At 35.7% G+C, this 24,528-nt stretch overlaps 1 protein-coding gene across 4 annotated transcripts in view; it reads right to left on the bottom strand.

Annotated features, from left to right (window-relative positions):
- The window catches only part of ERBB4 (erb-b2 receptor tyrosine kinase 4), a 1,232,786-nt gene that overhangs the window by 311,747 nt on the left and 896,511 nt on the right, over positions 1 to 24,528 (bottom strand). For all 4 annotated transcript variants that reach the window (XM_043445436.1, XM_043445438.1, XM_043445435.1 and 1 more), the window contains exons 6-9: positions 8,296 to 8,414; positions 5,263 to 5,404; positions 1,113 to 1,226; positions 894 to 1,020 (exon numbers count right to left, since the gene is read on the bottom strand). In XM_043445436.1, the coding sequence (XP_043301371.1) occupies positions 894 to 1,020; positions 1,113 to 1,226; positions 5,263 to 5,404; positions 8,296 to 8,414 (502 nt within the window). The remainder of the gene's footprint in view (positions 1 to 893; positions 1,021 to 1,112; positions 1,227 to 5,262; positions 5,405 to 8,295; positions 8,415 to 24,528) is intronic.

The following is a 24,528-nucleotide window of genomic DNA, read 5'->3' as shown; positions in this document are numbered from 1 at the left end:
ATGTACTAAGACCTAAAGTAATTTATTTGAATAGAAAGAAACATTTTGTTCTATTTCTCTTGCTGTTCCTATTTGACATATTTATTCATAATGTGTTAAATTGTTTTGCTTCTAGAAGTGTTATATGTTTACAGTAGGTCTTTTGAATTGAAATATGTGAGTGATATTCTTTTTCTGTAGCCTGTGGCACTAATATTTAGGGATTAAGTAGTGATATAGACAAATAGATAAAATATAACATAAAAATATTGACATTTTCATTGCAACTGAAAGAATACAAATTTGGTCATTTTTCCCATTAAAACCAGCAGGTGGTTCTAGAATGAAGAAGCCTAGAAAATGTTACAATTTTTATTGCTAAAATGAAATCCACTTAATAGATTTCTCACAATAGTACTAAATTCTCAACTCTAAAACCTAAAAAGGTACAACAGGGCAAAGAAATACCTGAAAACTCAGAATCACAACTTACTGACTTTTCTGTGGAATACATTAAAAAAAAATTAATTTATGTCGTCTTGAACTAATTGGGTTAGGGATTTGAATGAAATTTCCCACTTTACCCACAGATAACGTTTCCCTAAATACATCTACAAATGTGTCAAACTCACTAAATCTATGGATTTGAGGAGAATATCCTGTAAATACATCTTAGCTTATATAAATCTTTATTTTCAAATCCAGGTAGTCACCAAACTTATAATCTGGATTATTCTTGCAAAATTTGATTTACAATTACCACTGGTGAAATCTGACATTGATTGTGCTGGAAAAAAAGCATTAATATTTAATGGAGCCCTGTGTCAAAATGAATCAGACTGACAAAACTAAAGAATCTCTTAAACTCTGTGTATATTTTACAATAAAATTTTCTATAAAAATGTAATACTGACCCATGAATACCAGTGACAAGGAAGATCAAATTCCCATTGATTTTGGTGCAGTTTATGAATTTGTCAATGTTACTAGAATCCACGGTCTGAGCTGACATCAACGATCCTGTGCCAATGCCATCACATGCTGTAGAAACAAGTTCAGGGAGTTGAGAAAAATTTTCTTTAGTCAATAAAATAATGCATTTTTATCATAGAATGACAGTACAAAATCAGTACCTTTTGGGCAAATGTCAGTGCAAGGTTTACACATTTTAATCCCATTTTCTTCCACTTCCATCTTGGAACTAGGACAAGCACGCACACAGGAACTGGAATCAACTACAAAGTTATCTGATTAAAAAAAAGAAAAGAAAAGAAAAAGGTAAATTTAGCAATAATGTTGATGTTCAGCAACAGAATTTAAAACAAGATATTTTAGGGTTTGAACATTATTACCCTTTGAAAATGATAGTATGTATGTTTCTTTCCCTAAAACAACTCCTTATCTAAAATATCAACCTGAAATAGCATCCATGAGTATCTACATTCAAATCCAAGGGCAGGGTGTGTTAACAACATTTGGTTCTTGCTTGGCTACTGCTCCACATCCTGAATTGCCCCCCAAGATCAGTGAATTTCTTTTATAGTCTTAGGAAACTGCATGACATCTAGTTTGCGTTTTTCAATAGTTCCACTTCATTTCATGCCATGATACAAGCTTGAAATCTAAAATTACTTCAAGTTACATGAAGCACAAATGAAGCTGAAGTTAAACTGCCTTGGATGAAGGGAGTGTACTTTATATCACAGGAGGAAATGTTTAAAATATGTTCATCTTTCAATGGAGAGCCATAGAAACTGTCCCATAGCTTCATATGAAGAAAAAAAGACGAAATTTGAAAGGGCAGAACTTTAGGAAAGTGAAAGTGTTAGTTGCTCAGTCATGTCCGGCTCTTAGGGACCCCATGATTTTAGGAAATGTCTACTAAATAAACCAAGAACGTCTAATTATTTGCCATGGTGAAATGTTTAGAAGTGTGGTGGTCTGGAATATGCCAAACACTCCCTTCCAAAAACAAGGACAAATTATTGCATCCTGAGCCTTCTATAATAAACGGAAAACCCAATACCTGCCAGGCTAATTTTGGGTTTTGAAGGCAGCATCCTTCCATGTTTGGAAATACTGCTTCTGGCAGTATTCAGAAGTCTAGAAGGCTTCTGACCTTGAAGGGACCCAGAGCAGGAAAGGCATATAGTGCAAGTCTAGGTTGGAGTGTAAGCAATCCTGCTACTTGGATCACAAAACCCACAAAACCCATACATAGTTCTATAATATTAGAATATTATAAAATATTCTAATATGCTTATTCTATAATATTAGAAGCATGTATGGTGGGAAAATATGCCATGTGAAGTTATGGCAAGTTTCAACTGGAAAATCACATCAGAGACCTGTAGGAATTGTACCCCATTTAATAAATAACTCCTGACATGCTTCTGGGCCATGGTAGAGATGGACTACCTAACCACGGGTAATTGATTGATCATGTAGTCCTAATTGCCCATCACAAACAAAGTTTTGTTAAAAACCATGACATCATAATTTTGATTAGGGCCAATGGCAATCCATTGTAAGACGGAAGCAGTGCATTTGGAATTGATATGAGCTGGGGCACTTACACAGTAAACTGCATAAGCAGGTGTTCCAAACCCCTACATTATCCACTGACCTGGCACCTTTCACTAAGTTCATATCTATGGCTACATGGGGAACCAAGAGAGGGCAAGTACAACAAGAGGACAGGGGCACAAAAACTAATCTTGGGAGGTAGGTGCGGGCAACTGAAAAGGCATGACACCTGCCCTGCAGCCTCAGTCAGCAGTGGACTGGAAAAAGTGGCAAGTAAAAATCCTACCAGGGGGCATAGTTCTGAGTAGTGCAAAGGATCCTTTACTTTGTATGGAATGAATACAAGTTTAGAATAAATATGACCTGGTGGCTCAGATGGTAAAGAATCTGACTGCAATGCAAGAGTCCAAGGTCTGATTCCTGGGTCTGGAAGATCCCCCGAAAAAGGGAATAGCTAGTATTCTTGCCTGTAGAATTCCACGGACAGAGGAGCCCGGTGGGCTATAGTCCATGGGGTTGCAAGAGTCAGACACAACTGAGCAGCTAACACAATAGCAACAACATGAGCAGTGGCTTGTTCAGAGAGAAGAAATGCTAGAAGATCTGGAATTGTAATTGAAAGCAGACTGGGGTAGAGGGACATATTTGAATCCATGGGAGTGGGCATAAAGTGTGATGATCTGTGTATTCTAAGTTAATATCCACTAGAGAGCATTTGTCACAGAAGAGACACCTTGCTAAGACTGTATCACAGCCTGATCTCACTTCCTTTCCTTCTCTCATGGGTCCTGATCCTGAGAACATTCGTTAACAACCAAAATCTCTGTCACATGGGATCCCAAACTGTAACAGATGTAACCATTCTTTCTGCAAGGTCTTTAGGAATACCTCTTATTTTAAAAGTCCACATTTTTGTAGCAGCTTATGTCAAGTGAAATAAATAAAAAGGATTATAAGTATCTTCATAAAAAGTTCAGGTTTTGAAGTCCAATAAGTTTCAGAAAATATTTATTGTTTAGTTTTTGAATTTCAAAATTCTGGATTAGGAATTGTAGACCAGTATTTAGAAGCTAAATATCTTAGTTTCCCAAGATAGCTACAGTTTAGCACAGGCAATGTACCTCAAAGTTTTGAATTTTACATAGATAAATAATGAAGTGCTTTAAATTAGTGTGTAATTGGGACAGACCTAAACTAATCCATGAAAGAAAGTTTATGAGTCACTAAAACTACAGTAACTGGGAATGTCATTTCAAAAAACAGTCCTTAGATTTTGACCTCTTGTTGTAATTTAGGAGCTGAGAGACTTCAGAGCCACTATAAAGGATATAGTCTAAGAAGGAGGAGGACATTTGCCTAAGAAAAGAAAAAAATTTGTCATCTAGCCTCATTCTATGATAGATACTCTTAAGACCTGTAGTTTGCGAGATAGTAGATAGTAAACATAGGGTAACTTTTAGATGAGAAATTATCAGATCAAAACCATGAGTTTGGTTATAAAATTATTTAACATACAAATGTATATATATGTTTATGCATATATATGCATATTTATTCTTTTAATCAATATAAAATAATAATAATGGCTGGAATCATTGTTGCTTTCAAAGACTTGTTTTTATATACTATTCCTATGAAATTTATTCCCTATCACTTTGATATTTATAATATTTTTGGGAAAGAGAGAGGGTACATTTGATTATCCACATTTTAAAGAGGAGAAAAGAGAAAATTAAGTGGTGGTGGTGGATTAGTTGCTAAGATGTGTCTGACTCTTGCGACCCCATGGACTGTAGCCTGCCAGGCTTCTCTATCCATGGGATTCCAGGAAAGAACAATGGAGTGGGTTGCCATTTCTTTCTCCAGAGGATCTTCCCGACCTAGGGATAGAACCCGGGTCTCCCGCATTGCTGGCAGATTCTTTACTGAGTTACAAGGGAAGCCTAGAAAATTAAGTAGTTCATTAAAAAATCACACAATGAATAAGTGGCCAAAGCTACAATCAAAGCCATTGTAATCTCATGTCTCTTACACTTTCTACTCCATCATATGCACAAACCAAAAAAAATAAATATCTATGTGATGTAGAATGTAAAGTCTCTTAATTTAGTATATGGACAAATGAGGTGGTTTTTTCAGCCATCAAAAAAGTAAAACATCAAAGAAATGTCTCAGTGGTCTCTCCAAGTATAGAAAATTACTTGAACAGATATCAAGATATATACTATTGTTCATAAAAACTGAGCTGATCATTTTGAATCCCCAGGATGAGTTTTCAATTTGGTAAAGATTCCTTAACATGCCCTTTATATCCATGGCTATTGTTTTAAGATTAGATCTGATGTCAAAACTATTTTATATATTCTATTACAAATAAATAATAAGATCACTTTTGGTGAAAATTCATTGTTATTAGAAGAAGACCTTGTTCATTACATAGTTAGCTGCTACTTAATTGTTTTTCTGAGGAACAGCATCATGTGCAAAAATATTGACATATAGTGAAAATAATGAGTTTAGAAGTCAATGAATGACAATGTGCTCTAACCTCAAACATGTTACTCATTTGCTGAGATTATGAACCAATCACTTCAATTTTTTGAATTTTAATTCCTTTATGTGTGAAATAATAATAATATCCATACCAAAGTAATTCATGATATGTCACAAGTTTCAAATTATGATAAGTTTCCATGAAATTCCTTTGTTTTAAAACAATGAGTTAGTTAATTTGGCTATTCTTATTTTGTTACTTACGTGGGCACTTCTTGACACAAAATGCTCCATAGGTGTATTTTGCATTGAAGTTATGCTCCAGTTGAAAGGTAGTGGGATTGTAGACAAAAGTTTGTGGACACTGAGTGACACACGCTCCGCTGTCATTGAAATTCATGCAGGCCTGCAACACAGTGAAAATTAATTTCATTTTTGAAACAACCTTCATAATATTTGTTAAAGGGACACTGTTACAACAGTTGTGTGATAAGGTATATTAATTGCTTAGCATATATCAATTTCATAAAAAACTGGAAACTTTGACAACTTTTTATTCATCAGGATTTATTAAGTTAATGTTTGTTTTGTATTTCTTAATTTTAAAAAACTTTTTTCAGCATCACCAAATATACCTTCTATAGTTACTAATGTTCATATTTCTTGGTGTCTCTCCATTAATTTCTAAACTGCGAATTGATTTAAATTATTAAAGTTAGATTATAGTGAAAATTTATTATTCAAAGGGTTTATGCTGAGTTTTAGAGTCTGACAGTGAAAACTAAATATCCAATTGTATAGGCTAGCATTTCCTTAAAGCTGGTACTTGATGAATTTGGTGACTCAAGTAACCTTGTAAGTCTGTTTATCACCACTGTATAGTGAGATAACTTTGTGACGGCCATTCAAACTGGACTTAAAAGAAAAGTCTCTGTCAGATGACTAGCCAAGTGTAAATGTAGTGGGGTGAGATGCCAAAACATAAGGAAGTAGCTATACTTAGTCCATAATTGAATAATATGATACCTTTTTCCTATATGGCCATACCTTTTCCTAAAAGTCAAGTTCAAATAAATTTGTTTCTGCTGATTTATATATTTTTCCTGAGACTTCTATTTGTTAATATGTTCAAATGCATTTGAAAACAATTAAAAACAATTGTACCACCCAGGAGTTAGGTATTTGATATAAAAAAGCAGATATGTAAGTAGATAAAAAGTACATATATAACTATATAAAACATGTGTTTAGCAAAAGAGGAGATGGACTAATTCTCTTAATTAAACAATTTAAACCTGCATAGGAATACTTTAGGCTTTGGAAGGCAAGCTAATATGAACTCAAGCTATATTTTACATATCATCATAAATTAGACGTATGGTTATTAATAAGCACTAATTTATTCTGTTTCCTCAAAACATTTTCTTAATCAATTGTTGTTTTAGCAAGCAGTTTATCACAAACATGACAATTCCCTGATGATGGTCTACGAGATGCATAATCAGAACAAGACTCACTGATGATACATTATTCACTAAGATGACACTTTCCAGGAAGAATCTATTAAAAACCAATCTAGAAAACTCAGTAAGCTTTAATTTATAGCTATAAAACTTCATGTGTCCTCATAATTGCTTTACTAATATATTTTATACAGTGTTGTACACAGATTGCTGGGCAACAAAGGGACATAAGCCAGAGAGATCAAACAAGTTTACCTTCCAGACAGCATACAATACAATAACTTACACCAAGACCTTGGGCTGGCATTCCTGAACATTTTCTACCAAATGCCAAAGTGGAATCAGTGGACCATTCCATAAAGCAATGAAATGAGAATTCTGAAGCTCATTCAGCACTCTACTTATCGTGACAAGGCAACCATGAAAAAAAATTCAGTGAAAAACTTCTAAGTGAAAGTTAAGAGCTATTGTTCATTTTTATTGTGAGTACTGTTTTGGAATTGCTAACACAACCCCTGTCCAGCATCTTTCAGATCAAGGTTACATCCCATGTCTGGTGAGAGGTAAGGGAAAGGGTCTCAGTTCAAGATCTGCTGAGCATCTTTTGTACATTTTAAAAATTTCCCTCTCCTTCCTTCTGCCTCCCTACTCATTTCTATAATACATGCTTTTGTTTCACTATAAAATTAGGACAGACAAATTAAGATTTTTGTGACATTAAGAGAAGTAAGAAATTACTGTGTTTCTATATCATGAGAGGTATAATCTATGGTTTGCTTGTCCAGAATTAAGTGCCAATTTGAAAAAAAAAAATATCCTCAGTTCTAAATGCATCTGTGTTTTCTCTGGATATTTGATGTGGAGGAACAAAATATATTCCTGTGTGCATTTTAGCAACAAAAATTGTTGACTATTTTATGATTTTTGGCTTAAAATGAAACTAATGTTCTGTGTGTATGAAACAGCATTAACTGTAACTCAGAATTGCCTGTATGTATTCAGTGGAAAAGAAAGAACTTTATCAGTGATATCAAAAAGTAATTAAAAAGTGGCCCTGACAAGCTGTAAATGTTAATTTTGAGGATGTAAAAGTGTCCTCTTCTAAAATAAAAATTACACAGATTAGCATATAAATTGCTTTAAGCATGCATTTGTAAATCTTACAAATTTTGAATAATATTAGCTTGTAAACAATATAAACTATAAGACAGTTGAATTCATAAATTTATCTGCTTTAATCTTGAATTTATATTTGAGAGATAAAATGCAAGTGTCCCCACTCAGAAGACTCAACTCAGTGATCCAACAACATACACAGGTAATCACGGTAAATTTTGGAAGGATACTGTTAGCTTTTTAAAAGATATTCAATATGTTCTCCCTTAGGTTGTCTAATTAAGTCTCACTTGTAATATAAACTATATCAGAAAGGCATTAATACATTTATTCTAGGACAGAACAATCCTAGTTAATCAATAGCCACCCAGTAAGAGAATGACTTTCAGGAAATCACAGCACCTTTCTTAACCCTAAAATAGTAACATCTGATCTTATTGTGCGTGCATGCCAAGTCGCTTTAGTCATGTCTGACTCTGTGATGGTAGCCTTCCAGGTTCCTCTGTCCATGGGGATTCTCCAGGCAAGAATACTGGAGAGAGTTGCCATGCCCTCCTCCAGGGGATCTTCCCCACCCAGCGACTGAACCTGCATCTCACATCTCCTGCATTGGCAAGTGGGTTCTTTACCAGAAGCGATGTTAAAGATTTGATGGACCTGAGTCAGACTAGGAGGAAAGGGAGGCTCAGAAAGTGAAAGGGAGAGCTGCCAGACTCACAAAGCAGTCGGTGTCCTTTGGTCCCGAACAGCCGCCGGCACACTCCCGGTGACAGCAGTCACTCACGTAGGGTCCATAGCATCTGCCATCACACTGCTCTGCACACACAGTCCTTGTCACTGTAGAAGACAGAGATAGTGCCTCATCAAAGTCAGCCGCCAAGAGAAACTTAAGGTGATTTGGAGTAGCTGAGAAAAGCTGAGCCCTGGAGTAAGTAACAATTTGCTCAACCATCATTGACTCAGCTCAGCAAACATTTACTGCGTGAAGTCAGCAATTGATCAAAATTACTATACAAAATCCTTCAAAATTAATACATGAATTTGTTTTTAGATTCACTCATTTTCAAGCAAATACAGTGCTTTACAAAAATCACACAATTTAGCAAGAAAAAAAATCAAATTTAGAAAAATTGAATGAGAGGCATTCTGGCAGGTTGCTAAAAATGGAGTCGGCAGCAAAGTCTATTTACAATGTGCACTGTGAAGGCCTACAGCAGAAAGTGTCCCCAGAATCAGTCCATGATTTTTGGGAGCCAATACAAAAAATGAAAACATAAACTTTTACATGATTAACATTATACCTTATATCATTCCTATCAGATAGATAGATGATGGGTGATAAATGGATAGGTGACAGACAAATAGGTAGGTAGGTAGGTAGATAGATAAATAGATAGACAGACAAAGATAGGTAGATAACACTTCTGTAGTAGCACAAACGTTTCTGTTCCTGAGATTTAAGTGAAATTTCTACCAAAATTTCTCAAAAAGAGGGACTTACAAGAGATAGAGAAACATCCTCGAAGAAACAGGAAGGAGGGAGGAAGACATATACATAGTAAACACAACAAAACCTTCCCTTAGTTTTTCTTATAACATTTTTCAATCCTAGTTGACAGCATTATGCTGTCAAGGTTTACTTTAGTAAATCAAGCTATATATGCTGGGTAACAAAATTATAGCATTAAGGGACACATTTCTGCTTATCACACTTATTCCAAAGAGATATTTTAAAAGTATACAGAGAAATGAATTATACAACATATGTGTAACTCATCGTTTCTTGGTTCTGTATTTCTTCAGCCGTGTTTCTTCCCACCTCTCTGAGTTCTTCAAAGCCTCCTTCACTGTTAGTACAGCAAGACATGCTTCCTTAAACTTTAGTGCTCCTCAGAGCTGGTCTTCATATGGATTAAGAGTTCATATACTTGGATATAATTATTCATCCTCTATTTTGCATACTATCTCTAGGTAGATGACATTAGATTCAGATCTGAAATCTCTATCAAGATGCAACTTGCATTCCTCATTGTCTGCAAAACTTCCTATTTATATGTACACAATGGAATTCATCCTTTCTCCACCTCCACCATAGAGTGTCTCTCTCTTGTTTGCTCCCTTATCTCAATTTCTGATAATGTCATCCATCCAACACGTCAGCTAAAATTCTGGACATGTATTCTATTTCTCCTTTTCCTCTACCCTCACTTTTCACACCTAATAAAATTCCCAAGTGCTACCAATAGATGTTCTTTGTTACTCTCCCTCCTCTCTATACCAACTTCATTCTGAGATTTACCTCTAAATATTGCATAGCCTTCTAAAAGGTCTCTCAGGTCACAAATAACCCTGTATGCCATAATAAAAGTAATGTCTTGAAAATATAAGCTGTTGCACATAAATCAGTGTCGGTCCTTTCTCTGTATGAACCTTACTTTCCAACTCTGCATTAGAGTTGTAAACCCTTAGCAAGGGATTAAAGTCCTCCATCAATTGACCACTATTTCTATTTCTACTGGCATCTCTTACTACTCTCAATATGATCTTCACATCGAGACACACAGAAATACCACTTGTGATCCTCACTTCCTTTCATGGTATGAATTTGTGATTTTCACTGCCTTGTCACAGTATATTCCTTCATGACAAAAAAAAAAAAAAAAACCTGTCTTCTCTGTCTAGCAAATACTCATCCATATGTCAACTTAATGTTCTGTTTTTGTTCTGAAACCTTTTCAGACACAGCTCCACACTGAGTTAATCTGATGTACATGCTTTTGAACAACCAAGCAGGTGAAGCTATGAGCTCTGAGGGTCTAGGATCATTCAAACTCAAACTCAAATTCTGTTCTTGTGATATGACACATTATCTCACCACTCTGTATTTCACTTCACCATTTTTAATATGGGATTAGTATGAGTTCCTACGTAATGGACTTGAAGACACAAATAGAGAGATAGGTATAGTGCCTAGTATGACTCCTATTAATACTGCTTAACAACCATTAGATATTATTATTGCACTTATTGTAACATATTGTATTTATTTTTTCCATGTCTGCTCCCCCAGTAAACTATTAGAGCATTTTATTGAAGTATATCATCTTATTCATGTTTACATCTCTGGCATTTTGTTTGGCAGTTAATAGACAATAAGTATTTCCTCCAAGTAACAAATGTCATATAATGCCAACTCAGAAATATCTGTTTATTGAGTGCATAATGCACTTATTAGAGGAAAAGGAAATATATTGACAGTTAAATGGGTAGGGCACTAAAAATGTAAACAGACAAATGTTAAAATACTAAGAAATAGAGTACATCAAAATTAAGATACCTTAGAATTATTGTTTGTATCTATTATTAGACTTAAAGATGCCTTATATTCTATCATTGATTATTTCATGATTCCATAAATTCACTTGGGTCTTTTTCAATTGAGCATGATGATTATATTCATAAACTATATAATTTTTATATTTTTCCATTTGACATTATTATATTCCTCCCTATGTAGTAAACAAATACCAAATAAAGTTTAAACTAAAACAGTACTTTAACTCATCCTCTCTCCTGTTTTTATTTTGTAAAAATAGTCATGTGATATTTCTTGTAAGTTTAAAGATTTTGAAATAGAACAAAATTTCAGATCTCATATATGAGAGCATATTTGATATTTGCAATTTAGATAATTATTTTGAAGTAAGTAATTTCTTCTGTAAATATTCTGGTATAAAATACTACAAAATAAGTCAATTTGACCTGCCCCTAAACCTTCAAGTCTTTGCTCTAATCTCATCTTCTCAATGAAGTCTATCCTTACTTAATACATGTCTAAATCCTTTCCAAATCACTGTGGTCTTTCGGACTTTTCTCCTTCTCTCCCTTCCTGTCCTCTTCCCTCCTTTCCCTTCTTCCCCCTTGTATCTCTGTTATAGCATCTATCACCATCTAATATATTTTACAACTCATTTATTACACTTTCTTTGTTTTATGGCATATTCCAGTGTTAGAACTGTAGCTGGCATCCATGTAAATTTTATTTATATTTATAAACACATTATACGTAAACACACATATTGCTGTTGTTCACTCAGTCATGTCTGACTCTGCAACCCCACAGTCTACAGCATGCCAGGCTTCCCTGTCCTTCACTATCTCCTGGAGTTTGTTCAAAGTCATGTCCATTGAGTCGGTGATGCCATTCAACCATCTCATTCTCTATTGTCCCCTTCTCCTCCTACCTTCAATCTTTCCCAGCATCAGGATCTTTACTAATGGCTCTTTGCATCAGGTGGCCAAAGTATTGGAGCTTCAGTTTTAGCATCAGTCCTTCCAGTGAATAATAAGGTTCCTTTAGGATTGACTGGTTTAATCTCCTTGCAGTCCACAGGATTTGACTCAGATGGTAAAGAATCTGCCTGAAGTGCAGGAGACCCAGGTTCAATCCCTAGTTTGGGAAGATCGCCTGGAGAAGGGAATGGCAACCCACTCCAGCATCCCTGCCTGTAGAAATCTAGGGACAGAGGAGCCTGGTGGGCTGCAGTCCTTGGGGTCACAAAGAGTCAGACATGACTGAGCAACTAACAGAACACAATTAGTTTACATATATATTACATATGCATTATATATATGAAATATATTCAATGAATTTTATCTACTCATTAATGTTAATAGTCATACATTGTGCTTAATCTTCCTATTTTTAACCAATTGTTACATTTATTTAGATGTCCTAATTGGTAATTAATATCATATAAAGGAAACACTTTAATAGACATTTTTGGAAAGAACAGATTCAAATATAATTTCTCTCTTTCAGATTCAACAAGGCTCTTTCAATGTATTGTTGTGTTAGTCACTCAGTTGTGTCCGACTCTTTGTGACCCCATGAACAGCAGCCTTCCAGTCTCTCCTGTCCATGGAATTATCCAGGTAATACTGGAGTGGTTGACATTCCCTTCTTGAGGGGAACATGCAAAGAAATGTTCTTCTAAGTCATTATTTTTTTTTAAAAAAATTGACTTAAATTTTTAGAAGTTAATTCTGGGGCTTGATTCAAAAACAGTCTATGATTGATATTTTAAAGGTAAGATGCATTTAACACCAAAGAAAGCATTATTTGATGACAGTTTTCACATGCCTGGAGTTCAGTAAGCATGAAATGTATTTAAAAAGCTTTGCTTGACAGATATAATAAACAAAAGAAGACAGCAATAAGCTTAATCTATAAACAATGTTGAGACACTATTAAGAACCATTTCTTCACATTGTTATGTTTTGCTTTCAGAAAGAAAACTTTCCCTTTGTACAATCTATTTAAAGGCACTTGCTGATTAATAAGCATTACTTAATATGAATTAAACACATCAAACTATACTCATATTTCATTTTGATGGAAACACAAAACAAAAAACACATCCTGAAATCAATGAGATAATTCACTTAGCCTCCATGGTAACATTAACTTATAATTGCTTTGGTTATATTAATTTCCATCCTAGCTTGACTATTATTTCATTAGATTTTCCCCCCTGTATTTAGTATCTTTTCTAAATTGCTTCATTGGGTGCATTACTATATTTGGGTTTAATTTTAACTAGTTTATTCTTTCGTGGTACATCAGTATCTGTGATTATTTAATATAAAAGATAAAACCTATGAAACTAAAATCCTTATTAGGGTCAGTAAAACTGAAATTGGGAATAGGGATCAATTCAAAATATCCATGAGAATCAAATGCGAAAAGTTTAAGAGTCGAGCATCCTGCAGTAGTAAGGGAACATTACTGAGAGAATATCTATCATCTCAAAAAAATAAATAAACTACTTATGAGTAGCTTTATTACATCAGCATTTCAGTAATAAAAATGAGGACTTAATTACTTCTTTAAATATAATAATAACTATACTTAAAGTTGCTCCCTTAGAACAAATTAATCTTATTTGAAGAAATTTGGCAATTTGTTAATCAAATATTTACTTCTTATGAGTTACTAAAAAGATAATGAGCATTCATAAGTGGTACAGTCAGAGCACTAATTTCACAGTAACAAAGTAAAATGATCTCTGTCCCAAGTTTTTACAGCTTTCCCTTTTCACCTCCTCTATCCTTTCCTCCTTCAACATCTCCTCCATTTTCTCACCTTGATTTCCTTCTTCCTCTCTTCACTTCCTCTATCAAGTGGCTCTGAAGAAGGCTGTATATAAGGTCACTGAAAAGGGTCTTTCAAGCTTTAATATGGGGACTCTTGCATCAGTGATTTTCATCTAGTCGACAATCAGTGGGGCCCAAGACTGTCCATTCTAATAAGATCTCAGGTTATGTCACAGCTTAATAGTCCACAGACCTCATTGGAATAGCAGGATATAGAGTACTTAGAAAAATGCCTGAGAATCACCTAATTCCTATTAAATCAACATTCCCCGCTATGTTCTAGGATTTGATACTTTTAATAAGCTTCCCAGGGGATTTCAAATATGTAGTGTAGAGCTGAAAACCATTATTCTATCCAGTGAAAATGGGACAACTCTATGTCACTTACACCATTTGACTGATTATTCCTTGTCTGAAATTTAATCACACTGACCTTACCTTTGATCTCCTATCAGTGTTGTTAAGCCCTCTACCCCTAATTGGAAGATTAAGCAAACATAATTGACGTGCAAACTGGTAGGAAGAGTAGGGAAGAAAAAGACCTAAATGGGGAAAAGAAATATTGTGTGCCTAATTCTGAAGGCAAAATATTCAGATAGATAAGAGACAGAAAACTCTTCCTTTCTCCCAACCAGCAGCTGTCTACATGACAAGTATCCTGGGTAGCCCCCAATTACATTTCTAAGCACATTTTAAAGTATGCTTATTTTATTTTTATTTCACTTTATTCCAATTAGCACTCAATGATCTTCACCTCTACGCTGCCTTTATTATTTCTGTCTATTGATCAAATTTCGACAAACTGTGTCCATGAAACACACTGTGTCCATTAAATAGATGTTAAATAATTTTAGTGCTAGGCTGTTTTTGGTTACAAACTTGGAGGTTTGAATAAGAAAGATGTTTAGGGTAATGCAGAGGTGATTTGGATTGAATGTGAAGAAGAATTTATTAACTATTAGAGTGATAAAAACACTGTAATGAGACTCTGAATGGGCTTCCTGAGTCTTTGTCAGTATTTAAGAGAAATCTCTTTTGAATGCTTCAGACCTCCACTTAATTAAAGACAGCAGACTTGATGAAATGCTCTCTAGAGGCCCTTCTAGTTGGATTGTAATCCAATATTTATTGTATTGTAATTCAATATTTATTCCTATGAATGGTGAAATTGTGCCCCCACCACCAAGATGAACACTTTGGGTTATATAATATGCTTCTCAGTTCAGTTCAGTTGCGACCCCATGGACTGCAGCATGCAAGGCCTCCCTGTCCATCAACAGCTCTCAGAGTTTACTCAAACTCATGTCCATTGAGTCGGTGATGCCATCCAAGCATCTCATCCTCTGTCGTCCCCTTATCCTCCTGCCTTCAATCTTTCTCAGCCTCAGGGTCTTTTCAAATGAGTCAGCTCTTCACATCAGGTGGCCAAAGTAAAAAGCTCCAATTATCAGAATAGACTTTAAATGAAGCAAATAAAGCTCAAAGACCATCCAAGAATACACATTACTTCTAGAGCATGATGAAATGTGTAGAAAATCCAGTTTAATGAAACTAACACTAAACTAAACACCACTATTCATTTTCCCATGGGAGAATAATTAGACACATCAGTGTGACCAATGCCGGGTAGACTGTAAGAATCACATAAAGGCATTTAAAGCAAAAATGTCTGGTCCTCTTTCTATTTTCTGATTCAATAAGTTTAGGAGAGGGGTCAGGAAATTCATTTTTTTTTTTAATTGGGAGCCCCAAGGTTTTCAGCAGTTCCCTTTATCATAAATCAACATTTCCAAACCTCTGGAAATACTCTTAAAATACCCTCTTACTATTACTATTACTTTCCAGGAAGGGTAAAGTACTTATTTGTATGGGAAGGCAGAGATGGAGACGGGTCTTAAACTGGACTCCTGCTTCCTGTCTCACACTAGATCATAGGATAATTGAAAATAATTGCTGTCACACAGGGTCAGGCCTCAGGACACATAAAGATTACATCCTAATCTGAACAGGGAAGGAATTTGGAATTTTAATAATTTGTTACTTATTTTAACCAATAGCATAAGCCTATATTCTTTGAAAAAGGTTCTTGGAGAAGATGACTAATTTTTAAAAATAATTGAACCTAGCAAGGTAGAATTATAAAAACATACATGGGTTTTCTAAACTGCCACAATAATATCCATTTTTCACATCAAAAAAAATGTAACATATTTTATTCCTAATTAGAAGGCAATGGCACCCCACTCCAGTACTCTTGCCTGGAAAATCCCATGGATGGAGGAGCCTTGGTGGGTTGCAGTCCACGGGGTCACTAAGAGTCGGACATGACTGAGCAACTTCACTTTCACTTTTCACTTTCATGCATTGGAGAAGGAAATGGCAACCCACTCCAGTGTTCTTGCCTGAAGAATTCGAGGGACGGGGGAGCCTGGTGGGCTGCCGTCTATGGGGTCGCATGAAGTTGCACACGACTGAAGCGACTTAGCAGCAGCAGCAGTCTGATTTTAACCATTTCAAAGGAACTAACTGATCATACCATTAGGTATACATGCCTACAGGTATTATAATAGTTTTATTCCATATGCTATAGCTGCTACACTTCATGTGCCAATAGCTGCTACACTTCATGTGCCAATACCTACCAACCCCTTACTGATATTTAGAGTCAGTAAAACATGCCTAGATTTGGCAGTTTCTAATCAAATTTGACCCTTGTCCCAAATATATCCCTGGTGACTCATGGGCTATGACAAGATAATATTGTTAGTTAGGAATATTGTCAAATAGGAAGGGAATCTTGTCTAATTCATTCTTCATCACTAGCTGCTTTATTCATTTATTTAATGAAGTTTTATTCAATCTATTTTTAAAAGACATGCTTAAGTGATTCATTAAGGGACCTTAGAGTTGATTTTAAACTACACTCTCAGCCACTAGGGAAATTCTCCCTTATTAATAGGTTGTTGACATCAGCAAAGTTTACAAATCAGGATTCAAAAATAGAAAAACAATATTGCCTATTATATGAACTATAAAAAGTATTCTTGAGAGGGAATATGAGTTTTTGCATAGTATTTCCAGGAAAAAAATACATATATTTATAAATACACATAAAATGTATGTATTTCAAGATAACAAGGGAAGTGTATGAGTCAGCCTAATGAAAACATGAATAGCATTTAAAATATATATTTTTATAAAAATAAATTACTTTTTTAAAAAAGAAAGATGTTATAACCACAAATATTAAAAAGATGAAAAGAAAATTGATGGCTACACCTTACAATATACAAATAAATGACATAGTGAAAATAAAGTGATAAAAAATGGAGTGATCATATTATGGACATGTTACAAACAAAAAAAAAATTGAGGAAAACTTGACATTCAGCTTTTCCAAACCAGTTCGAATTACAGCAGACCAAACATCTCTATATTCAGACTTCATGAACACATACACACACAAAACACACACATAAACAATCCCTTTGTTTATCCTATTTCTTTATCCAAAATATCAGCAGACAGGAATAAAGATAATCTCTCCCAATCGGTATATATCTGGATGAGTTTCCTTCCAAATTGGCAAAAAAAAAAAAAAAAAAAAGCCAATTATGTGATGAAAATAATCACAAAATATTAAAACATAAAAGACAGACCCTCATTAGGAAAGCAATGAATAAATATTTGCTGAATTAATGAATTATATTAGTCTAAAATTCTCATTTTAGGAGGAAATTGAAATCCAAATAAACTGACTTCCTTATGGACAAGTCCAAAATATGTCCATATGTCTCTAAGAGATATCACTGTCTCATCAGGGTTTTCCAGACAATATCTAGTTTCTTAATAGCACAACAGAGCCCACATCTAATAACTTATTAATATTCAATTTGGAAATTAAAATACCAAATGATGCTCAGTTGTAAGGTGAAATACTATATTTAATATCACCAGAAAACTGTAAATTAGCCATCTTCAGATAAATCAGTACGTTCCTATCTTATGTTAGTTTTTTTTTTTTTAATCCAAATCCAAACCCATTCATGTTCTTTCTGTCCCAGATGAAAAGATGCTCTTTTCCTGTTTTAGACAGTTCTTAATTGGGTTTCCCAGGTGGCACTAGTGGTAAAGAACCCACTTGCCAAGACATGGGTTCGATACCTGGGTCAGGAAGATCCCCTGGAGGAGGGCATAGCAACCCACTCCAGTCTCCTTGCCTGGAGAATCCCACGGGCAGAGAAGCCTGTAGAGCTACAATCCATAGGGTTACAGAGTCGGACACAACTGAACCAGCTGATCACGCGTGAGCCCTAGGTTATCCAGCACATTAATGATCAAGTTCAAATTCTTGCATCATGCTGTTCTGTGCTGTCTTAGTCATGAACCAAGTTCAAATTCTTGCATCGTGCTGTTCTGTGCTGTCTTAGTCATGACCGACTCTGTGACCCAATGGAATGCAGCCCACCAGGCTCCTCTGTCCATGGGAATCTCCAGGCAAGAATACTGGAGTGGGTTGCCATGGCTTTCTCCAAGGGATCTCTCCCGCCCAAGGATCAAACCTGTGTCTCATACAGTCTCCTACATTGGCAGTCAGGTTCTTTACCACTAGTGCCACCTGGGAAGCCCAAAGTGAGAATGTTAGTCACTCAATCATGCCTGACTCTTTGCGACTTCTTGGACTTCTAGGAGCCCACCAGGCTCCTCTGAACCATGGAATTCTCCAGGCAAGAATATTGGAGTGGGTGGCCATTCCCTTCTCCAGGGAATCTTCCCCATCCAGGAATTTAACCCAGGTCTCCTGCATTTCAGGCAGATTTTTTTTTTTTTTTTAACCATCTGAACCACCAGGGAAGCCTTTTGCATTGTAAATTATTTTTATTCTCTCAGCTATAATCAGCTTCAGTTTTTATTGGCCAGTTTTTCATGTCCAATATTTCAAAATCTCATATTTAAAATAAATTTTAAGAATAATCCTCCTTGTATCTCATGCTCTTCATGACCCTCAGAGAGCCAAGCATTTTTCAAAGAGTTGATTATAACATTTTTCTGATATACCTCAAATATCTATCTCCAGCCATTTTTCACAATATCTCTAAACATCTCACCTTAGTTTCCAATTAGTAACTGATTATTTACTAGGCATTTCTACTTGGATGAATAAGAAATCTCTATGACTCATAAAGGACATAGCTAAGCTTTTATTTCCATCCTCAATCCAGCTGCAGTACTAACCTCTGCCTACATTCTTGATCTCAGTGACTATTGCCATCACTGATTTAACTGATTCAACTTCTAACTTGGAATCCAATCTCAAATTTTTTCTCTTCTTTCTCTCACAGCCAAATTGGTTGGTTACCAGGCCTCATTATGAACTCAAGTGTCTATTTCTTAAAGTGCCTCCTTTTCATCTTTTTTTCTGTATTTTAAACCCCTTTTCTGCCTATCTAATGTTTACACATTTTCAAGGTTCAAGTCAATAGAAATCTCTTTTGTTAATCTTACATTGACTCTTTTACCCAGCCCCTTACTTTGCATCTCCATCAAACTTTGTTCTTGGTGATCTTATTTCATGGCATACAGATTTCTATTACAACCCTAACCCCATTATGTTGTAACTGGGTACTTCTGTGACTGTCTATATCATGAATACAGAACTTTGGAGGCACAAATCAATTTATTTTCACCTGTTATCTTCACATCTGGCACTTAAAATGTGAATAACTAAAGTGATCTATACATATCTTCTTTAATTCTAGAAGAATAATTTGTCCTAGAGTCATTTTACATAACAACATGACTGCAAATGATGAGCAATGAAAACTAAGATATTATTCAAATACTGTTCAAACTTATGACAAAAGCGATAGAAATAAGATTACATTTAGCATTTTCAGATCAGTTCACTCGCTCAGGCATGTTCGACTCTTTGTGACCCCATGAATCACAGCATGCCAGGCCTCCCTATCCATCACCAACTCCAGGAACTGGAGTTTTAAATACTGATCTTACAGGGGAAGAAACTGAATCCCAAATAGGGTCCAACTTCAAGTCCATGTCTTAGTAATAACACAGATTTTTAAAGCCACCTAAAATAGTTACACCAGAAACACATTTCAAACATATACAAAAAAACTGTTTGCAAAATATTACTTTTATTCTCATAGAAGGTATGCCTTTTTTTTTTTTTTAAAGGATAATCTTGCTTGCTTAAAAGTTAAATGATCTCCTTTCCGGTGTTTTTCTAACTTTTTTTCATCACAATTTACAGTACAAACATTTTACATCATGGCTTAGTACACATATCCATGATGAAAAGTTTTAAGGCATTATATTGACCTTAATTATGGGTAAAGCATTTTGATACTTTCTATTGTATTCTTATCTGGTTTATTTTCTTCTAATCTATCCTACTTCAATAAAAAATTAATGTTGGTCAGGGTCCATGAAAGTGACATTACACTCAAAATTGAGTGCTGAAGAACTGATGCTTTTGAACTGTGTTGTTGGAGAAGACTCTTGAAAGTCCCTTGGACTGCAGTGAGATTCAACCAGTCCATTCTAAAGGAGAACAGTCCTGGGTATTCATTGGTAGGACTGATGTTGAAGCTGCAACTCCAATAGTTTGGCCACCTGATGCGAAGAGCTGACTCATTTGAAAAGACCCTGATGCTGGGAAAGACTGAGGGCAGGAGGAGAAGGGGATGACAGAGGATGAGACGGTTGGATGGCATCACTGACTCTATGGACATGGGTTTGGGTGGACTCTGGGAGTTGGTGACGGACAGGGAGGCCTGGCGTGCTGTGGTTCATGGGGTCGCAAAGAGTCGGACACGACTGAGCGACTGAACTGAACAAGTTGCATCCAGGTGTCAGAGAGCATTATAAAATTGCAAAGACAAAGGTCAAAATAGAAAATTAGGAAACTAATCTTAGTGCTTTTTATATCTGTGTGCAGCAAATTGGCCTTCTAATGAATTCAGGAATGTAAAGTCACTGGAGATGAAATTTTCTTCTTCTGAGGTTTTATGATCCCAGAGGCTATGCAAAACCATTGTGCAACAGTGCCTGCCACAGCGCTCTACCTCCACAATTGAGACTGGTGATTCCCAGAAGTTTCTGTTACTTCCCTTGATCCTAGCCGAAAGGCCAAGAGCAATAGTTTGTGTTACTTATCCCCACCATCATAACTGAAAATTTAGGGTAGTTAAGTCTGAATTTGTCCTGCATGGTGGTGTTTTCAGATTAGGGCCAGTATAAAACAATATGTGAGATTCTCTTCAAGTAAAGATTTTATATAAAATAATGTATATTTTATAAGAAATAAATGTATCTATAGATATTATTTAAAGCTGTTATGCATTACTGATATACCTTTAAAAATTATCATCTCTATGATGTGAAAAAAATTTGGACATCCTCAAAAATTACAAAAAAAGTCATAATAAAAGGAATATAATTATTGTTCTTTTCTTTTTTAAAATTCTACATAAGCAATACATTTTTCAAGAAATATGTCTCTATAAATATGCAAAATTAAAAAGAACATTTTCTTACTGTAGCAATCAGTTCAGTTCAGTTCAGTCACTCAGTCGTGTCCAACTCTTTGAGACCCCATGAACTACAGCACTCCAGGAGTCCTGGTCCATCACCAACTGCCAAAGTGTGCTCAAACTCAAGTCCATAGAGTTGGTGATGCCATCCAACCATCTCATCCTGTCTCATCCCCTTCTCCTTCTGCCTTCAATCTTTCCCAGTATCAGGGTCTTTTCAAATGAGTCAGTTCTTCACATCAGGTGGTCAAATATTGGAGTTTCAAATACAGTATCAGTCCTTCCAATGAATAATTAAGACTGATTTTCTTTAGGATTGACTGGTTGGATCTCCTTGCAGTCCAAGGGACTCTCAAGAAGTCTTCTCCAACACCACAGTTCAAAAGCATCAATTCTTCAATGCTCAGCTTTCTTTATAGCCCTACTCTCATATCCACACATGATAACTGGAAAAACCACAGCTTTGACTAGACGGACCTGTGTTGGCAAAGTAATGTCTCTGCTTTATAATATGTTATCTAGGTTGGTCATAGCTTTTCTTCCAAAGAGCAAGCACCTTTCAAATCCATGGCCTTAGTCACCATCAGCTGTGACTTTGCAGCCCCTCAAAATAAAGTCCGTAATTTTTTCCATTGTTTCCCCATCTATTTGCCATGAAGTGATAGGACTAGATGCCGTGATCTTAGTTTTCTGCATGTTGAGTTTCAAGCCAACTTTTTCACTCTCCTCTTTCACTTTCTTTTTTTTTTTTTAATTTTTTATTAGTTGGAGGCTAATTACTTCACAACATTTCAGTGGGTTTTGTCATACATTGATATGAATCAGCCATAGATTTACACTTATTCCCCATCCCGATTCCCCCTCCCACCTCCCTCTCCACCCGATTCCTCTGGGTCTTCCCAGTGCACCAGGCCCGAGCACTTGTCTCTTGCATCCCACCTGGGCTGGGGATCTGTTTCACCATAGATAGTATACATGCTGTTCTTTTGAAATATCCCACCCTCACATTCTCCCACAAAGTTCAATAGTCTGTTCTGTATTTCTGTGTCTCTTTTTCTGTTTTGCATATAGGGTTATCGTTACCATCTTTCTAAATTCCATATATATGCGTTAGTATGCTGTAATGTTCTTTATCTTTCTGGCTTACTTCACTCTGTATAAGGGGCTCCAGTTTCATCCATCTCATTAGGACTGGTTCAAATGAATTCTTTTTAACAGCTGAGTAATATTCCATGGTGTATATGTACCACAGCTTCCTTATCCATTCATCTGCTGATGGGCATCTAGGTTGCTTCCATGTCCTGGCTATTATAAACAGTGCTGCGATGAACATTGGGGTGCACGTGTCTCTTTCAGATCTGGTTTCCTCAGTGTGTATGCCCAGAAGTGGGATTGCTGGGTCATATGGCAGTTCTATTTCCAGTTTTTTAAGAAATCTCCACACTGTTCTCCATAGTGGCTGTACTAGTTTCCATTCCCACCAACAGTGTAAGAGGGTCCCCTTTTCTCCACACCTCTCCAGCATTTATTGCTTGTAGACTTTTGGATAGCAGCCATTCTGACTGGCGTGTGATGGTACCTTCATTGTGGTTTTGATGTGCATTGTTCTCTAATATGAGTGATGTTGAGCACCTTTTCATGTGTTTGTTAGCCACCTGTATGTCTTCTTTGGAGAAATGTCTGTTTAGTTCTCTGGCCCATTTTTTGATTGGGTCATTTATTTTTCTGGGATTGAGCTGCAGGAGTTGCTTGTATATTTCTGAGATTAATCCTTTGTCTGTTTCTTCATTTGCTATTATTTTCTCCCAATCTGACGGCTGTCTTTTCACCTTACTTATAGTTTCTTTTGTAGTGCAAAGCTTTTAAGTTTCATTAGATCCCATTTGTTTAGTTTTGCTTTTATTTCCAATATTCTGGGAGGTGGGTCATAGAGGATCTTGCTGTGATTATGTCGGAGAGTGTTTTGCCTATGTTCTCCTCTAGGAGTTTTATAGTTTCTGGTCTTACATTTAGATCTTTAATCCATTTTGAGTTTATTTTTGTGTATGGTGTTAGAAAGTGTTCTAGTTTCATTCTTTTACAGTGGTTGACCAGTTTTCCCAGCACCACTTGTTAAAGAGGTTGTCTTTTTTCCATTGTATATCCTTGCCTCCTTTGTCAAAGATAAGGTGTCCATAGCTTCGTGGATTTATCTCTGGGCTTTCTATTTCTGTTCCATTGATCTATATTTCTGTCTTGTGAACCAGTACCGCATATCTGTCTTGATGACTGGTGGCTTGTAGTAGAGTCTTAGTCCAGGCAGGTTGATTCCTCCATTCCCAATGTCCTTCTTTCTCAGGATTATTTGGCTATCGAGGTTTTTGTGATTTCCATACAAATTTTGAAATTATTTGTTCTAGTTCTGTTGAAAAATACCGTTGGTGCTTGATAAGGGATGCATTGAATCTATAGATTGCTTTGGTAGAATAGCCCATTTGACAATATTGATTCTTCAATCCATGAACACGGTAGTTTCTCCATCTGTTTGTGTCCTCTTTGATTTCTTTTTCATCCCAGTGTTTATAGTTTTCTAATGTAATAGTCTTTTGTTCTTAGGTAGATATCAATCTCTAAGTATTTTATTCTTTTTGTTGCAATGGTGAATGGTATTGTTTCCTTAATTTCTCTTTCTGTTTTTTCATTGTTAGTGTATAGGAATGCAAGGGATTTCTGTGTGTTAATTTTATATCCTGCAACTTTACTATATTCATTGATTAGCTCTAGTAATTTTCTGGTAGAGTCTTTAGGGTTTTCTATGTAGAGGATCATGTCATCTGCAAACAGTGAGAGTTTCACTTCTTCTTTTCCTATCTGGATTCCTTTTACTTCTTTTTCTGCTCTGATTGCTGTGGCCAAAACTTCCAACACTATGTTGAATAGTAGTGGTGAGAGTGGGCACCCTTGTCTTGTTCCTGATTTCAGGGGAAATGCTTTTCAATTTTTCACCATTGAGGGTGATGTTTGCGTGGGTTTGTCATATATAGCTTTTATTATGTTGAGGTATGTTCCTTCTATTCCTGCTTTTTGGAGAGTTTTAATCATAAATGGTGTTGAATTTTGTCAAAGGCTTTCTCTGCATCTATTGAGATAATCATATGGTTTTTATCTTTCAATTTGTTAATGTGGTGTATTACATTGATTGATTTGTGGATATTAAAGAATCCTTGCATTCCTGGGATAAAGCCCACTTGGTCATGGTGTAT

The sequence above is a fragment of the Cervus canadensis genome, chromosome 24 (genome assembly GCF_019320065.1).
Source record: "Cervus canadensis isolate Bull #8, Minnesota chromosome 24, ASM1932006v1, whole genome shotgun sequence".
NCBI classification, from domain to species: domain Eukaryota; kingdom Metazoa; phylum Chordata; class Mammalia; order Artiodactyla; family Cervidae; genus Cervus; species Cervus canadensis.
The sequence above is the reverse complement of the archived record's forward strand: the minus strand, read 5'-3'. Positions and strand labels throughout refer to the sequence as shown.